The 18,134-nt window shown below is 39.7% G+C and overlaps 1 protein-coding gene across 1 annotated transcript; it reads left to right on the forward strand.

Moving 5' to 3' along the window:
• Positions 1–5,457: 5,457 nt before the first annotated feature.
• Positions 5,458–17,769, forward strand: mtch2 (mitochondrial carrier homolog 2). The gene is made up of 13 exons (XM_046032648.1): positions 5,458–5,612; positions 6,823–6,907; positions 8,337–8,443; positions 9,309–9,335; positions 10,436–10,492; positions 12,229–12,286; positions 12,501–12,552; positions 12,645–12,704; positions 12,998–13,091; positions 15,874–15,921; positions 16,015–16,082; positions 16,163–16,238; positions 16,948–17,769. Exons 1-13 carry the CDS (start codon positions 5,526–5,528, stop codon positions 17,032–17,034), a joined length of 906 nt encoding a protein of 301 aa, XP_045888604.1. The 5' UTR covers positions 5,458–5,525; the 3' UTR covers positions 17,035–17,769.
• The last annotated feature ends 365 nt before the right edge of the window (positions 17,770–18,134 follow it).

Below are 18,134 nucleotides of genomic sequence, written 5' to 3' on the forward strand. Positions count from 1 at the left end.
TTTTGGTTAGTTTAATAATTGCAATGTTTGATTTAGACACCTGAGGGCAGTAGTGGGCACAGGTGAGGGTAAATATAGGTAGGAAGTAGGAAGTGAGCGGCAGCACCTGGGTGATGGGCACATGGTTTTTTACCAGCGCGAGAGATGCTGTATTGCTTGCTCAGTTGGAACAAATAAACCAGCCACAAACCCTGAATCCAGTTTGAATTTGATTTTATTTCTTGCCTGCGTACATTACCTGCCCAGGGTGCTAGAAGTTGTCGTTTGTAGGTTTGATTTAAGTTTAACTTTATTTTGTTTGTTGACAAACGGCCACTACACGCTGTCTCAGAAGATGTCTAACAGGACAGCAAGGCATTGAGTGCTGTTTGAAACGGCTCGAACAATCTCTTCCTGTCTCCTGAGATGAACTTCGTGGCTTTATGCAGATTATTATTAAATTGGTTAAATTTTAATAAGAGTGTTTTATTCCTCTAGCGTGTCAAGCTTATTACTTCAATATATTCCCCACAAATCTGATGCTAATAATTTTACTTATTGATAGGGACGTTAGGCTACTGGATGAATAAGCTCTTTAGAGATATAAGGATAGTAATTATAATTATAGTAATTGGCTCAATGTTTCCCTTCCTCTCTGCCTCAAGCTGATGTGTAGGGTGTTCCGGTGTTCTGTCGATTTATGCTGCCTATCGAGATGTGCTACTTAGGGGTTCTGCGCATGCGTATGACCCACAAGCGTGGTTTTTTTTCCACGCCCATAAATCTGTGCAACCTTGCTGTTGGGAATGTCGTCGAGAAAGTGGCTGATCGTCAGAAACATCAAACATCATTATTAGTCAGAATACGCTACCCCTGATATCTTAAATAAAGATGACATTATATAATATTTCAACATGCTCCCCATCTCCGTACAGTACACATGGAGTGAGTAGTGGTGCAATATAAAATGATTCTGTGTTGGGAGCATTATTTGATAGGGGATATCAGAATACACTATCCCTGAAATGATGTTATAATATAATCAAAAAACAGAATATGTCATAATATTGTGAGAGTTATAACTTTCTGGGATTGGAAAAGGGAACACATAAGGTATCATTTTTCGATAGGGCAGAGCGACTTTATAGACTCTGCTGTCGATTTGCGCTACTGTCGCATCTTTCGACAAGGCAGCATAGATCGTCAGAACACCGGCGCTAAATGGCTAGCGGCGTTGTTAGCCCTGGGCCCTTGTTTTTTGAAAAGCCCCGGATCTCAGAAGGATTTTTAAAAAACCAACAACAAAAGGCCGAAAATTGAACTTTACTGGCTTAACTAACCGAGAGATTTTTGTTATTATTTATTCTCCTGCAAATTAGCAGAGAATAAGATGATCCAGCTGTAGCTCTGTGTCCTCTCTGCTCCACCTGAAGCTGTGAGCTGCACTTTATCAGAGGCGCTGAAATTAACACGTGTGTGGATTTGTAGTGAGGTTAATCACCTGACAGGCAGAGGAGGCATTATACATATCTCATTTCAAAATCTATGTTTTGTCCCTCCCTCTTTCCTAATATAAAGTTTTATTTGGCATTGCCTTCCTGGCTCAGGCTTCAGAGCTGGCCAGTCAATCACTCACACACTCCACATCAGTCGCGGACAAAATGTCACCTATAGAAATGTTGAGGGAGGAAAAAAAGTTGGTGTGTCCACAGCAGCAAGGTGCCTCAATATTCCAGACTTTTCTTTTGTGCTGCTATTACTTCTAGCTGAAGGCAGCAGTGATGATGTCTGCACCAGGGGTGAGTACATCTAATGTACGCTCAATTTCGCTACATTTTCCATTCATACCTTTTATAACTTAACCAGTCTGTAATCTGCATTAGTTATAATATTAATATCACTAACAATAATCATTTTTTTAATTCTATCTATGGATAATATGATTGCCTACTTAGCCCTGCACGCTGCCCCTGGGCCCGGCACTTTTATGGTTCCATTGACCTCCTTCTCTTGCTGCTTTTCTTCCTGCTCTTTCTCTTGCAGCTTCTCCTTTTCCCTCTCTCCGTCCTCACCAACATGACCGAGGTTATCATCGCCTTGTCTCTCTCCATCACCTCCACTGACCGTAACAGCTAATAGACAGAGATTCCTTGCTTATAGGACGTTGTCTTTGTGTGATAACACATTGCAAACTGGTGTTTGTAATATAAATATATATATATATATATATATATATATATATATATATATATATGCCTAGTCATAAATACATATAAATCATTTCAGTTTATGAAGCATTACACTGTGCTGGGTCCTGCTTCATCTGCGCCTGTCAAAGCAACCTTTCTACCAAGGAAGAGATCGGCTAATTTGATGTATTTAGCTGCTTCTTGTGCAAACATTTTTTTCTTCTTAATTCTTATTTTTTCTGCACCACACATTTCTTTTTTCCTTTTTCTTTTCGCCATTTTAACCATCTCTGTTGTGCTTGTCACACATCCCTGGGCTAAGTCAAGTCTCACCTCGTCCCAGGTGGACAGTAATCTCCTTTGACAGTCACTGTTGAGCCAATCAGATTTCAACAAAAACAAGGATCAAAGTTGGGAGGGGCCATTTGTATCCCCCCCCAATATTGAAAGTATTGTTTTGGCCCAGTCTGAAGCATGGACACATGTTGCGGATCATAAAGAATAACATCAAACTGAAAATAAAAACTTTTGTTTCCCGACTTCCCGTCCACCCCTGCTCCTCGGCCACTCTCCTCAGACCCCTACTCTTCACAACAAAACGATGACAGAAAGTTCAAGCTGAATACTACTGTCAGTCTGTCAGTCTAAAACCTTAGTGAAAAAAGACCAACATTGAAAAAAATGTGTGTAATTCCGTTAAAACTTCAATCAAAAGCTTAGTCCCAGTTAGACACCTGCTCCTTTAACTGGCCCGGTGTGGCGACATGATTTGACAAATAAACACAGGTTTTTATAGATGTTCTCAGGATGTATAACTGTGCGTTCCAGTACTGGGAAGTCGTAATTTCCGAGTTTCAAGTCAGAAATTGCAACTGGAACACCCCCTTAAGTCAGATTACTGACTCGGAAAGTCGGAGGAACCTCACCAACCCCGACCTCAAAATCCAAAATGGCTGCTGCAAGCACCAACAGAGTGAAAGCTGTATTAATATTTCCCACTTTATCTTATTTGTGTATCAGTACACACAGTACTGTCCAACTTATATTTGTAAGGTAAGGTGGACAGGTTGCTACTGTGTTTGTATGTGCAAAATACCGCGTAATGCATTGTTGTCAACGGGTATTGCTAACAGTGGATAGAAGCGTTCATCTTGGTTTTCCGACCTAAAATCTGTTGTGTACTAGAACGTGGTCAAAGTGGTGTGACGTCATTCCCAGCCCCGACTTCCAACTTCCGAGGTAAATGGAACGCACCATAAGACTTGTTGAAGCCACCGGTTTGCCTGCTTGAGCTAGTTCTAAGCTGCTTAGATGTTGCATACCAATATAAATGTTTAAACTTTTGTCAATATGGACATGCTACACATCGTTAGATCAGTTATATTCTCCACAATATAATCGTTTAGTTCCTTTTACGGAAACAATAAGCACCAAAGTATTATTCATTCATATTTACCAGCATGGTAAAGGAATTAAAGGCCTGTCCCAAATGTACAGTCGCCTCCAAAAGCATTGGAAAGGTAAGGTAAATTCCTTTGTTTTTGTTGTTTACTGAAGACATTTGGGTTTAAGATCAAAAGATGAGTATGGGACAAGAGTTCAGAATCTCAGCTCTCAGTTCCTGGTATTCACATCTAGATGTGTTAAATAACTCAGGACATACCACCCTTTGTTTGAACCCACCCACTTTTCAAGTGAGCAAAACTATTGGAACATGTGACTGACAGATGTTTCTTGTTGCCCAGGTGTTGCCTTTTAGGTTGATTGTCCAAACATTAAATAGCTCTGCATGACTAGTCTAAGTTTTCATCCTTGGTTCAAACCTATAAAGACTGCATTTCCTGTTAAAGAGGATAAATTTGGAATGTCCTGAAAAAGAAAGAAACTACTGGTGTACTGAGCAACAGACGTCCAACAGGTCGGCCAAGGAAAACAACAGTAGTTGATGACAGAAATATGGTGAGAGCTGTGAAGAAAATCCCCAAAACATCAGTAAGTGACATCAGCAACGACCTCCACAGTGCAGGGTGAAGGTATCACAATCCACTGTTGGAAGAAGACTCAGAGAGCAGAAATATAGAGGCCACACCACAAGATGCAAACCACTCATCAGCAGCAAGAATCGGAAGGCCAGACTGAAATTTTCAAAGAAGTAAAGAGATGCAAAAGTTCTGGAACACAATCTTATGGACTGATGAGACCAAGATTAATCTCTAGCAAAGTGATGGAAAGGCCAAAGTGTGGAGAAAAAAATTGCTTATGATCCGAAGCACACAAGCTCCTCTGTGAAGCATGGTAGAGGTAATGTCATGGTGTGGGCGTGCATGGCTGCTTCTGCAACAGGCTCATTAATATTTATCGATGATGGAAGTGATGATGGGAGCAGCAGAATGAATTCAGTTGGACAGAAACATTTTGTCTGCCAGTTTACAGAGAAATGCATTGAAACTAATGGGGAGGAAGTTTATCATGCAGCAGGACAATGAGCCAAAGCACACTGCCAACTAAACAAAGGAAAACACCCCGAAACAAACAACAACTGAAAGAAGCTGCGGTAAAAGCCTGGAATAGCATCACAAATGAAGAATGCAACAGTTTGGTGATGTCGATGGGTCGCAGGCTTGAGGCAGTTATTGCAAGCAAGGGTTATGCCACCAAATATTAAATGGTACTTACTTGAAGATTATTTGTTCCATTACTTTTGCTCACCTAAGAATGCTGTGGGGTCTAATACAAACTGTGATATGTCCTGAGTTGTTATATATAATACCAGGAAATGAGAGCTGAAATTCTGAACTCTTGTCTCATATTCATCTTTTGATCTTAAACCCAAATGTCTTCAGTGAACAACAAAAACAAAGGAATCTGCCTTACCGTTCCAATACTTTTGGAGGGGACTGTAGGCAGGGTGAATTCTGTGATTTAAGCAAATAAAAGTTTGGGCTATTCAAGTTATTTTTCAGTACCAGATTTTCCTCTTTTAGTATAGATTTGATTTTCAATGGCTAAATGTAAAGTCACTGTCCTGGGTCCATAATTCTGTATTTTGTGAGTAAGTTCCTAATTTGGGACAAAATTATTTAACTATCAATTGTGTTTCCTTTTTCTTACTACAATAATAACTTAAATTTTTTTATTAACTTATTAATTTGCATACACTTTTTCGGCTGGCATTGTTATTTGGAAGTATCCCTCCACTTCAATGCTTTGTTATTGTGTACACTTTGAATTCTGTCAGTAAGGACAAATAAACACCAGATGGCAGTACCGTTATAATGTGATCAAATATGGCCGCTATCGGCTCCTCTGACGCAAGACGAAAGAGAAGCACTTCCTGTCTCCCCTGTCTCTCCAAAAATGGCGGACACGTGTGGCCAAGTATTGCTGGGATCAGGGCTCACCGTCCTTTCCCACCCTTTGATGTACATTAAAGTCCTGATCCAGGTAAGAGGGAACGTGTTCGCGCAGACGCTGGGAAAGTGTTTCTGGTCCAGGAGCTGCTTTAGTTTCTGCTAGCGGTTGTAAATACAGTATAACTCAACTAGGTAGTAGCCTGAAGAGGAAACCGCCAAACTCCATTGAAAATAGCGCAGGTTAATGTTGTCTCCCATATCTGTCAATGAATGTTCAGTGTAGAACATGACTTAATTAATATTGTGAATTATTATCATTGACTCTTTAATTCAGCATACATGTAACACATATAGCAGTAAATGTTGCCAGAACAACAGTATTGGCCCCTCTGTTGTCCCTATGACCTTCTGTTTCCTAAATACTCTGTAACGTTAGTGGGCTGAAGTGAGGTGTGTGAAACAATTCAGAAAGTTCATACTGTATTGATATGTAGCACTGCTTCGGTTTTTCTGGATGCATAATGTACAAGAATACTCAACTAATCGCCCTGAGTCACCCTGCCAGTACAAACATTTTGTTTTCTAATAAGCTACGGCGCAATAGGTTGCGATACACTGAATTGTAAAAGAAAAGAGCTAACTTGGATAACATAACGTTACGTTAACAGTTAGCTGTCATCAACCAACTGTTCTGCTGCTTAACATTAACGTTACAGCCGCAACGTTTCTGCATTTCAGACCGATTTCCTGACGTGACAAAGTGATACTAGTTTCCATTCCTGGAGGATTCACACAGTGGCTTTGTTGACCTGTTTAAGAGTAAAAGGTCAGAGACGAGCTGTCGTTTCTTCACTTCAAAGTGCCGTTTTTTAAAAATAGTTTGTTAAACAACAGACTCGTGTTGGCACACCGTCGTCATGTATCTGGCATATTGAAACTGTAAGATTTGTAACATTAATGACTGCGTGTGACATTTACTGACCGGTGCCCTTTAGCCCACTAAAACAGCTCCTAAGCTAACACTAGCGGTTGCTAAGTGGCTATAGTCAACGCTAATCACTTGGCCAACTTCTTGTAGCTTTAACGTTACACTCCGAGTTGTTTTATAGACAAATTATGCAGAGAAACATTTGTATCTTTTGAACTAAATAGTAAGAAAAGAAATGGCAACAACTTGACTGTATCCGTCCAAAATAAATCAGGAAGTGTGGGAGAGTCTCAGGTTTGTGCTGCGGAGACGTAACGTAAGAGCATATTGTTTATCACCTTGCTATTATTATTATTAATGTGTGTGTTGTTAGGTAGGACATGAGCCGCTCTCTCCCACCCTGGGCAGGAACCTGTTTGGCAGACAAGTCTATCAGCTGCCTGGACTGTTTGCTTACGGTGAGTCTACTGTCCATGTTGAAATGGAATCAGAAAAATTTAGTATTGCTCTTAAGAAGGCAGAAAGGGATGTGCTTTCAATATGCCTAGCTGTAGCTTTGAACGTTGTGTGTGTGTTGTGGAAACGTTATCAGCCAGATTAGACTTTTACAAAATGTGACTGGAGTGCTTATATAACATGACAAACACTTGTCTGGCGAATGTCTGAAAGCCACTCTAATTTCTGATGTTTTGGGGGAATGTGACAGCTGATTCTGATTGTCAGTAGGAATATGAGGCTTTTGGCCAAAACATGTGTATCCTTGAGGTCTAACAAACCCATTGCGTCTATTTCTGCCCCCCTTAAAACCTTTGCAAAGACGGATTTGAAAAATTTGACATCCATCTTTACATGCTAGGAGTCTATTTCTTCTTTGTCTTTGTTTGTTAGCATGTAACTGTCACCCATTTTGGATCAGTGGCCAAGCATGTGTCTACAAGGATGTTTAAGTGAAATAACTACTATCTGATCGCACCTTCCATTAGTGCTGATCATTTCCCGAAGTATGCAGCCATATTTTAGCTTTTGTAATATTGAAAATTAATGTTGAGGTGACACACCCACCTAGGACTGGCCAAAAATGTTATCACGATAAAAAGTTTCATATCTTTCGATATCGATCATTATGATTATGGTTGGAGATAGTCTTTTATCCTCAGAGTAATTTCCATGATAAACATGATTTTCCAGATACACATTGACATTACATTTATCCAAAGCAACTTAAAGTTGCTGTCTAGAGCAGAGGTCGCACGCCTCTGGAGCAGTCCCTTCTATGAATAGTTGTAATTGGACAAACTTTGCGCCCTGAAGCAAATCAATGTAGCTAGGAGGGATACACAACTTTTTTCAACTCAACTATGTACTTCCAATAAAGCGCTGAAATCAGATGGCTTGTCACACATGTAGGTTCAACCCTGCTCTGACTCCTCAAACAGCGGATAGTTGGATAATGGATGGTTTGTCATGTGTTGCAACGAGACCAGCAGCTGCGCTATTGGTCGTTCTGATTGATCCAATGATGCAACAACAGTGTCTCCCCTTGTCCTTTCCCTGTCCCTTGTCTTGTCTCTCACACCTGTGCAATCCCCATGCTGTCTGATCAGCATCTTGATATGCCACAGCTGTGAGGTGGATAGATTATCTCGGCAAAGTAGAAGTGCTCACTAACACAGATTGTAAACACTATTTGAGAGAAATAGGCCTTTTGTGTACATAGAGAAAGTCTTAGAACTTAGAGTTCAGCTCATGATGAATGGGGGCAAAAACAAAAGTGTTGCGTTTATAATTTTGTTCAGTGTAGATACAAGGGTCACGAGAACTGTGACCGATAGTATGTAAACATGCTCTTTTTAAACTGTCCTGCTGTATATTTTTTGAATCTTTCAGCTAAACACATCATCAAGATTGATGGGAAAGGAGGTCTGTTCAAAGGGCTTGGTCCAAGGCTCTGTGCTGGTGCTATCGGTACAGTCGTGCACAGCAACGTTGTTCAGGTAGGCCTGAATAGATGAGTGCACCATAGAATGAAATGTCACCTATAGCTTGTTTTTTAGATGAAACTAAGGAAGTAATCTAATAAACTTCTATGGTGGTATAGTGCAATTGGCATTGTCTTGTAAATATTTCTTTAAGCCTGAATACATTTTTTGTTGTTGTTGGACACAATTATGCCCTCTGCTCAGGGCATGGACAAATTAGTTCCAAATAGCGAAATGAAAATTAAACAGTTTAAATATTTGCTATATTAATTACATATAGCTATATAATTGAGATAGTTTTGTTCGTTCATTTTTCAGAGAGCAACAAGAGAATTAAATATAAAAACCCTGAAAAGGTTAGGTATTTGTAACTATTTATTTTGACTGAAAGAATTCTTGGTTTGCTTTTCCATTTGCATGGACATACCATAAGATTCAAATTGACAGTTTTAGCTTATGTTGGGAATTTGGTAGGGCAGGTCTGGCTTTTAGAGAATATCAAATATGTTTATTAATATCAACAAAATGATTAATAAGAGTAAACACTTATGAGGCAATACCCTGGAATCTGTGGCCAATAACCAAACTGTTGATGAAGTCTCAAAAAGGGCTTGTTCATTTAGATATGCCAATATTTCACTATTCACTATTTGAGATTCATTAGGTGGACAGGGGAGGATTGAATCTGACAGTTATTACAACACACATGCACAAATAACCACAGGCAGCCGTTCTTTTAAGGTACAATAGGGTTTATTAAACTCCAGCACAACGCACAATAATCAATAAACATCCATGGTTCAACTACAGATACAACAACAAGAAAGAAAGCGTGTGTGCGTGAGGGAAGTTTTATGTTAAGCTCTTCTTTTTCTCACAGAAATGTCAGGAACAAGGCACACCTCAGGTAAGAGTTTTTGGGTTTTTTTCAGATTTATTGTTTGTACGATTATATTTAATTTGATTATAATTATTTAGATATCAGCAGTATGGTATGTGCATTGGCACAGTATATTTATCATTGACTGTTAACCAAACTAACCAAAATACAGGTCATAGTAGTCTATCTGATAGATGGCATGGCTCGGATTATGGTCCAACAGAACTGGTTCATACTGTTGGGATCTGGTTCAGGTAGGTTTGGTTATTAGCAACAATTTACAATACATGTATTGCAACAATACATTCATTGTGAATTATCCCCATAAGTAATTGCACATATATTTGAATTGTTGAATTTTTTTTCATCCACCTCATGATAACACTCTTTCTGAAGACAAAATGTGCTTCAGTTGTAAAAATTAAAACAGAAAACATGGAATTTGGGGAAAATATAACACTGATTTCAAGTGTTTCTAGTTGTTCTGATCGGCCACACAGGAAGGTGGAGTGAAAAGCCCTCTCTATGATGGGCGCATCATAGAGAGGGGAGAGACCTGATGTCCATTAAATATGGAGACAACGGAGCACATTTGCAGACGGTTAAAATGAAATGAAACAATGTTAAAGTCTGGCCCCAACTATCAATAAAAAGTTGGTGGCTAGACAATCGGCTGTCAAAGTTGACTGATGTTCTTGTTCAGTGGATCTTTCCAAATGTGGTAGCCAGGAATTTTAGGCATTTTAGGAACTTGTGAACTTTCCCTGTATATCAACTGCTGACGGCCAAGAAACCAAAGTGAAAGCAAGCACTAGTCGTTTTTGTTGTTAGGGTTTGGGATGAGGATTTCGTGTAAAATTATTGACATTAGCTTATGTTCGAGATTCTTCTGATGTGATGAAAACAAACAGAAATTCACTAAATGGACTGTTGGTTTAATTCGTGAGGCCCTGGTGGCCAGAGGGTTACGACACTGACCACGAACCATAGTGTTTTCCGGAAGTTTGGCTACAGACCTTTGTGGTTGTTTTAGGTCATCAGAGTCCTGTGTCTTCCTAATAAAGGTATAAAACTGGCACAAACTTCTTTAAAGCTATGTGATGCTGAGGTTTGTCTCTTTTGTCCAGGTTCTGGGCGGTCAGCAGAAGGCTGTGGAGGGCTCCCTACAGCACGTTGTTAATGAGGTAAGACACTTTACAGTTAGAATGAGATAGTGCCAGAAAGCAACACACCAAACGAGCAAACTCGGGTCTCACTAGTACCACAATAAATATATTAAGACACCCTCTATGTTTTTTTCCTAACTGCTCAGCTATTCATCAGACTATAAGGTACTCTAATTGTGGTCGGGCAATATTCGTTGTTATGTTAGGCTCAATTCTTTAGTGGATGGCTTAATGGATAGGTTCCATTAAGTGCCCATACATACATTAAAACTGGTTTTGCTCGCTGTAATCATTCCTCCAGGCCATAGTGGTCATTAGGGCATCCATTCCTAATGTATTCTTAATGTAAGTGATGGGGGACAAAATCAGAGTTCTCATTTAGTGTGAAAATGCATTGCATTGAGTTTATCTGAAGCTAATGTCAGCCTTAAACCTGCAATAACTGGTTTTATTTGGCCATTTGGGGGCAGCAGAAACAAGGTGGAAACACAACACTGACATAATATCACCTTTAAGTAGGGCTGGACGACATGGCCGAAATCACGATAAAAATTTCATATCTTTCAAATCATTATGTCTTTCAAGTTTAAAAGCTGATTTTTGCTCCTGACTGAAAGTTGAAGAAACCTGACGATTAATTGTGGTTTTAAGCTTTTTTCAGCCCTTTTTCCTCAACAAAATAAACATCTAATAATGTTATATTATTGAGAAAAAACTATTATTGTTATTGTTTTATTGTCCAGCCCTTGATACAGTTGTTACCAAACAGCTGCTTATTTCCACATTCAGCAGTTCCAGAGCAACATGATCGTTCATGTGCAACGAACGGTAGTCCAGTATTCTCTTATTTAGCTCAGTGCCGTGGTTTTTACAGATGTTTCTCTGAAAACAGCTGCTGTGGCAGCTGGAAACGACACTATAAGAGCGGAGTGAGTGACAAAACAGTAAAGTTTCAGAGGGACAGATAAATAGCGAGTATCCAACCTGTTTGTTAGACCTCAAGGATACACATAATGTGCTTTGGTGGTAAAATATTTAATCTAACAAACTTAAGTTTTGTTTACAAGAAAACTCTAAAACAACATAACTTCTCACACTTTCAAAAAAGATGCATAAATGTTCCTTCTTTGCTTTTACATCTTGTGTGATTTGGAGGATTATCTTTCTATACCTTGTGCGTCTTTACTGAGTAAGAAAATAAGCAAAGAAACTTAAAATTAGCTTCTTTTATTTTGTTACTTGTAAATAAAAAATATCTTCTGTTGTATATAAAACTAAAGGTATGCATAGGTATCTTTTTGACACATTTTAAATAATATTTATCCTCTACTAAATGTCATTTATTTCATTTGAATGAGGTATTATACAAAACTCCACTGTTAAATATGTTAAAAAGAAATTCTGTTGTATCTGTCAATGTTTACCAAACCAGGCATATGTTTAGAAACCAGTCTCAGCATATAGCCTATTAAATGGTCATGTCTGCTTATTTGTATGTATGTAAGTATGACGGCTATCGATTATTTTAGTAACACTGTAACATTACAACCCAGACTCACGGACTAAGCAAAGTGGCAACAAACACACTGTTCTACATTTACAACTTGTTGTGCCTTACCCTTGCTAGACTTTTTAGTAATCGAGTCATTCCAGTTTCTCGATGAATCCTTTCAGCCCTAGATATAAGTGATGTATGGACATGCATATGACGTCTTATACAACATCTCAGTCTATTTGTTTGGTCTTTTCCACAGACAACCAAAGAGATGATAGCCCGTTCCTGTGCCACCATTGTCACACACCCCTTTCACGGTACGTCACAAATGTCAGCAGCTGCTCAAATCTTTCTGATGGCTTTAACTGGTGAACGTTTACAACATTATGCATGTGATACTTCTGGAGGTTGTGTTGGAGCTTTGAAGTGCTTTCAGTTGTGATGCATTTAAACTGTAATGGTGTATGGATCTGGTAAATCTGGAGACACTAGTTTGCATGTCAAGTATGTTTTCCTCAACTTGTTTTTCAGTGATTACTTTGCGATGTATGGTCCAGTTTATTGGGAGGGAAACAAAATACAGGTACAGTTTAAATGTTTTAGACACAAACCTCAATGAGCAGAGCCATGACAATAGTTAAAAACTTACAAATGTCTGTTTTCTTCTGTTCTCAGTGGGGTGTTTGACTCCATCGTCACGGTCTACAGAGAAGAAGGCATACTGGGCTTCTTTGCGTAAGTCTGACTTTCCTTGTCTTTCTTTTTCTCTTTAATGCACCATGTGTTTGGGGTACTGCCATGATTGTTAGCTTTAAATCATTTAGCTGTCTGTGTTTTCATCCCTTTAAAAGCAAAATGCCCCAGTATAGTGTTGCCTTAGTGCTGTATGTGCACAGTACACACTATGAATTGTTTCAATTAAAAATGTCAGACTTTGAAACCCCTGGTGGTTACATCCAGTGTGGTGATTATGTTCCCTCTTATTCAAGATGTTTTAATCAGACATTTTAATGTTATCTTTTTTTCAGTGGTTTGATTCCTCGCCTGCTCGGTGATGTCCTGTCTCTGTGGATTTGTAACCTGCTGGCTCACCTCATCAATACATACGCCATTGACGACTCGGTATGCCACTTCTTTTACACTGCTCAGTCCAGTCAAGGGCTTTTTATGGTTGTACCAGAGTGGTTTAAGGACTTAATTGCCCCGAAATCCACCTTACAGGCAACATTTACTGCCAGGTTGTGTGGAGAGTGAATATACAGAAATGCTGTTTACCCGCCTGAAATTCAGAAAAAAACATTTACACTTACTTACAGGACTTCTGTATACTGTTAACACAGAGTGATTAACCCACTCGTGCTGTGCATGATTATTCAGAGTAGGCAAGCACATTTCAAGAAATTCTTCACGTGTGATGGTTCATGTTAAAGCTGGGTTAGGCAATTTATTTATTTTTGTTGAAATTATTCTTCACATCCCGACAGCAATCAATAAATCAAATGCTCGACACAAAAATCAGCTATCTGGCTGTCGCAGTACTGTAATAAATACAGCCAGTTATTTAATATTGGTCTGAATGAAATGATTGGCTGGCCCACCTGCCCAAAGATACTTTTGTTACAGATTAATAACTCATCACTCTGAAACCCTTGCTCCAGTCCATGTTGCTAAGCTGGTAAGGGGAACACAGCTGAACCGAAGCCGTGTTTACCGGCTTCTCGGTGACCCGCCCCTCTCTGCTTCTGATTGGCTAGTAGTCCTTAACTAGGAACTGAGCATGTGCAACTCCCAACAAAGATCATGTAGAGGCAAGATGCATCACTTCCATAGCAAAAATGAGCAGCTCCCAGGCCTGCATCGATGGAGCAGCTGTTAACAACTTCTGTCAAGCTGCTAGTCTGGCACCAGAACGAGCCTCTGCATAGCCAGCCAAACTGGATTGCTACCAGACAGCAACTCTGTAGGGTTTTCAGAGTTAAACTGTGTTGATGGGCCAAACATTTACTAGTTGCCTCGTATACTTTTCTTGCTGCAGGTAATAAGATACCAACTGGATGTGGCCAAGACCACATAAAGTCATAAATATTTACATAAAACTGACACCAAGGTAGGGCTGTCCCCGAATCGTCATGTCCTGCCTATTGTCGAATCATGTGTGCTTTTGTGCACAACGTTTGTGAGCTGGTGGGGGTGTTACACATGGTAGCTCTGCTTTAACCTTGAGAAGCTGCAGAGCTGCAGTCTCTATTCAACTTACACTAAATAAAAACTGAATTTCCAGCTAAACTGAGGCTTTTTTGAAGACCCCTTTCTTTCTTTCTTTTGCCTGCCATTCACCGCTCTTGTTCAGAGTTTACCGTGCATTCCATGCCGCAGACAACTACATGCACATTGCAGTTCCTCACGGGTCTACTAGTAGCCGGCTGGCTGTTTAAAAACGATATAATATTCTTTGTGGGGTTCATCAACGGTGATGAATTATCTGAAAGTCCCTAACTCGGTAAAACACCAGTGAAGCTGGGCCTCCGTCTCTTCAGCAAGTCTTCCTCTTCTGCTACTACACACATGCGAACTGACGACCCAGGATTAGGGTTACAATTTTAGATTTAGATACAATTTTAAATATGTATATTGTAATAGGCTGTATACTAACTTATTGGGAGAAAACTGGTAGTTCTATGTAAAATCAGACGTTGAGCACCCCCAAATGGCATGAACCTTCGACTGTGAGATTGACTGTTGAATCAGGCTCCGCCCATTGAAGCATCGACTCGTCGACTATTTGGGGTCAGGCCTACACCAAGGATCAGTATAATGCAAAGAATATCTATGTTAACAAACATGCTGTGCATACATATCGTTAGATTCAATACAAATAGACGCCCTGCTACAGAGGAGGAAACCTAGGATGGAAAAGTTAAGAGAGAAAAGACAGAAACTGCTACTGGATCAGTCCAGGAGTCTGGTGAAGGAGAGACATGGACTGTCGAATATAATATTATTTCAATTTTTAAGCTGTAATCTAAATCAAAACCCAAGTGTCTCTGCTGCAGAAACTACAGCCCATGAGTCTCATTTATAAAACTGTACGTAGAAAAGGCTCCTAAAGGTTGTGTATGTTCAAAACACAGGAAGTGTGTACGCACAAAAATATTCCCATTTATAAAATCCTATTCCGATTTCCCTTTATAAATCACAATCAGCTTGAATTGTAGCGTATGTGAGTGAGCTCCTTGTCCAACCCTTCAAACGCCCATAGTTGCCTATGGATGGTCGGTGAAACGCCCCTCATTAATATTAATACGTGTACATAGGACAGCAAATTCTGACAGAAAAGCTACAAAAATAAATTTAACACAGTGTGACACTGATGTTTGTTTTGGTAAAGCTGAAGCATGTTGTTTGGTGGGTAAACCGCGCACACGCAGCGGGGGACACAGATATGCAAGGTGCACTGGATGACCCAGGTACATAATTTGAATTCCCTCATTTAAAAGGAGAGTAAACAAAACGCACTGTCCACTCACTAAACAAGGCTGCCGATGAGGTATGACTTGTTTTATGTGACATAAGCGGCACACTGACAGATCTAGTAGTATTTATTAAAAGTAAATTCTCATTTCTCCAGTTTCTGTTCGTACGCATGTCTGAGTTTGCGTGGAGGACCTCACATTCTCCCATCAAGTTTGTTTTTTTTTTAGAGATCACAACCTTGCTTGGGAAGCAGTGAACGCATGTTTCCAGCCCCATTTTGTACGAACGCACTGTTTATAAAGGAGACCCCTGGTTGTGTCACCAAAATTCTGACCGACAGAACGATGTCATGCTGAGGGTTTTTTGTTGAACGGTCTTCAGTCCAGACTCGCATACAGAATTAACACTGTTAATCTGTTCTTCTGTACAGATGAGTCACACAGGAGAAATCAAGAACTGCTCTCAGGCTGTGACAGGGGTGAGTCTGACACACGTGGCCGTCCACATCAGCAGTACACCAGCTCATCTGTTGGTAGTTTGATCGTGTTCCTCCTCTGCTCTTTTCTCCCAGTTCTTTGCCAGTATGCTCACATACCCTTTTGTTTTGGTGTCAAACCTCATGGCCGTCAACAACTGCGGGTGAGTTTTTTGTTTATTTGCTGTTGTAAATCCTCTGGAGTGTTGGATCAAGCAGACTCATATTTTCACTGTCCTCGCAGGCTCGCCGGAGGCCTGCCTCCCTATGCATCAGTATACCCCACCTGGCTGGACTGCTGGAAGCATCTAAGCAGAGAGGTAAATCCATCTCATACCAAACACGCGTGTCAACATGTATATTTTATATAGTGTACTCAATAATTTACATCTTCACCTCATTTCTGTTATTGAATTAATAAATGGAACCACTGTAGTCATCTTTGAGCAGTACATGTAATAAGGGCTGTCACTTTTTCACAAAGTCAATTTTGAACTGTGTTGTGATTATCCTATCAGCACAACTTCGCCTGTTACTGTTTTTATTAGGTCAGTTTACTGATGGGTCAACAGTGTATGCAATGTGAATTTTAAGCTCTCTGCTGGACCACAAGGCAGCCTCCATTAAATTCTGCTGTTTATAGACTAGGGCTGCAACTAACGATTATTTTCATTATCAATTAGTCTATTATTTTCTCGATTAATCGATTAGCTTGTTAGGTCCAAAGCCCAAGGTGACATCCTCAAATGTTTTCTTTTGTCCTCAACCCAAATACATTCAGTTTACTGTCATAGAGGAAAGAATCAAAATAAAGAGAAAAAATTCTTAATTTTGATTATTGGATTATCAAAATAGTAATAAATTAATAGCGATTAATTTAATAGTTGACAACTAATCACTTAATTGACTAATCATTGCAGCTCTATTATAGACTGTCCACTTTGAATTTGAACACCTCAGTTCAGTTTGTTTTCTAAATTCAAACTTCACCAGCCACTACTAAACACTTCTTTTTTCTCTTCATCCCAGGGCAACATGAGCAGAGGCAACAGTTTATTTTTCCGTAAACTTCCAGCAGGAAAGATGTACGCAGTTGACCAGAAGAGATTTTTTTAAAGCCTCAAGAGAACTGAGCTGAACAAAGTTGTGATAATAAAACAACAAAAAAAAAGTCAACATTGCCTGATCTGGGGGTTGGACAGTGGGCATTTAATCTTTTTTTGTATGCACTTGTTTACTATGAGTTTATTTCTTCCCTCAACAACCTGCTGTCATGTGAAGGAAAAACTATTGGTTCCTAGTTCATTTCCAGCAGGTTTTGTATTAACAGAAATTTAACAGATTGAAACTGGAGGGTTGTAGAACAATGAGATGGAATGTAAATGGATATTTTTCTTTTGAAAACCCACGTGTACAAAAACTGATGGGAGGACGGCTCACGCTGTCAAACAGCCCGTTTGAATAATTCTGACAGACCAATGTGAAAGCGTCGCCCTCCCTCATGTTTTTTTTTATAGAGACAGTGACTCCCCTTCAAACCCGTGATGGGATTTGTTTGTTGAAAACAGAACTTCAGTCTGCATGTGGTAATGTCGAGTAAGTCACATGTTAAAGTGGGACCTCTTGTCATGTGGTATTGTCTTGATGTATTAATTATTGTGAAGCTCATTGCTTGGCGGGCGTGTAATGCTAATGAAAATGAGGGAAAGGAGTCAGAGGAGGTGGTTGTCCAGGAGCATGTATGATGTACGGGGGCATGGAGGTTTACCTGAGCTGACCAAAACCTTCTAACAGTCAAGTGCTTGTATCAACTCATTCTGACTGACCCAAATAAAAAACAGCTTTTTTTGACCTGGTCTTTCTTGTAAAAGGTGTTTGTTGTGGAATTTGAGAGTAGTAGAGTTTGTGAAATGCTACATGCACTTAGTAACTCACATCAAAAGGAAAAAGGATCCTGCAAGGCCATGCCCCTTTTGGGGGAAAGGATTGTGCTGTCACATGAGAGGAACAGAAATGTAGCTGTAGGTTATAAAATAAACACAATTCCAAGTCTGATTTGGCACAAAAGATCCCTGAATATTCACTGATGTTAGTTAGTGTGGTAAACGGCTAAAGGATGCTGGTGACTCACTACTGATGATGGCTAGCTTGAGTGGGAGGCTATGTCACCAGCTATATCTCAGCTCAAACAGTTAAATACTCAATCAGATGTCCGG

The sequence above is a fragment of the Micropterus dolomieu genome, linkage group LG20, assembly GCF_021292245.1.
Source record: "Micropterus dolomieu isolate WLL.071019.BEF.003 ecotype Adirondacks linkage group LG20, ASM2129224v1, whole genome shotgun sequence".
NCBI lineage: Eukaryota > Metazoa > Chordata > Actinopteri > Centrarchiformes > Centrarchidae > Micropterus > Micropterus dolomieu.

What these genes read in the sequence shown, in the direction of transcription:
- mtch2 (XM_046032648.1), top strand. Translation starts at nt 5,526, where the DNA reads ATGGCGGACACGTGTGGCCAAGTATTGCTGGGATCAGGGCTCACCGTC. An exon ending in GCTCTCAGGCTGTGACAGGG is followed by an intron (nt 15,922 to 16,014) that starts GTGAGTCTGACA and finishes CTTTTCTCCCAG; the next exon opens with TTCTTTGCCAGTATGCTCAC. An exon ending in GGAAGCATCTAAGCAGAGAG is followed by an intron (nt 16,239 to 16,947) that starts GTAAATCCATCT and finishes TCTTCATCCCAG; the next exon opens with GGCAACATGAGCAGAGGCAA.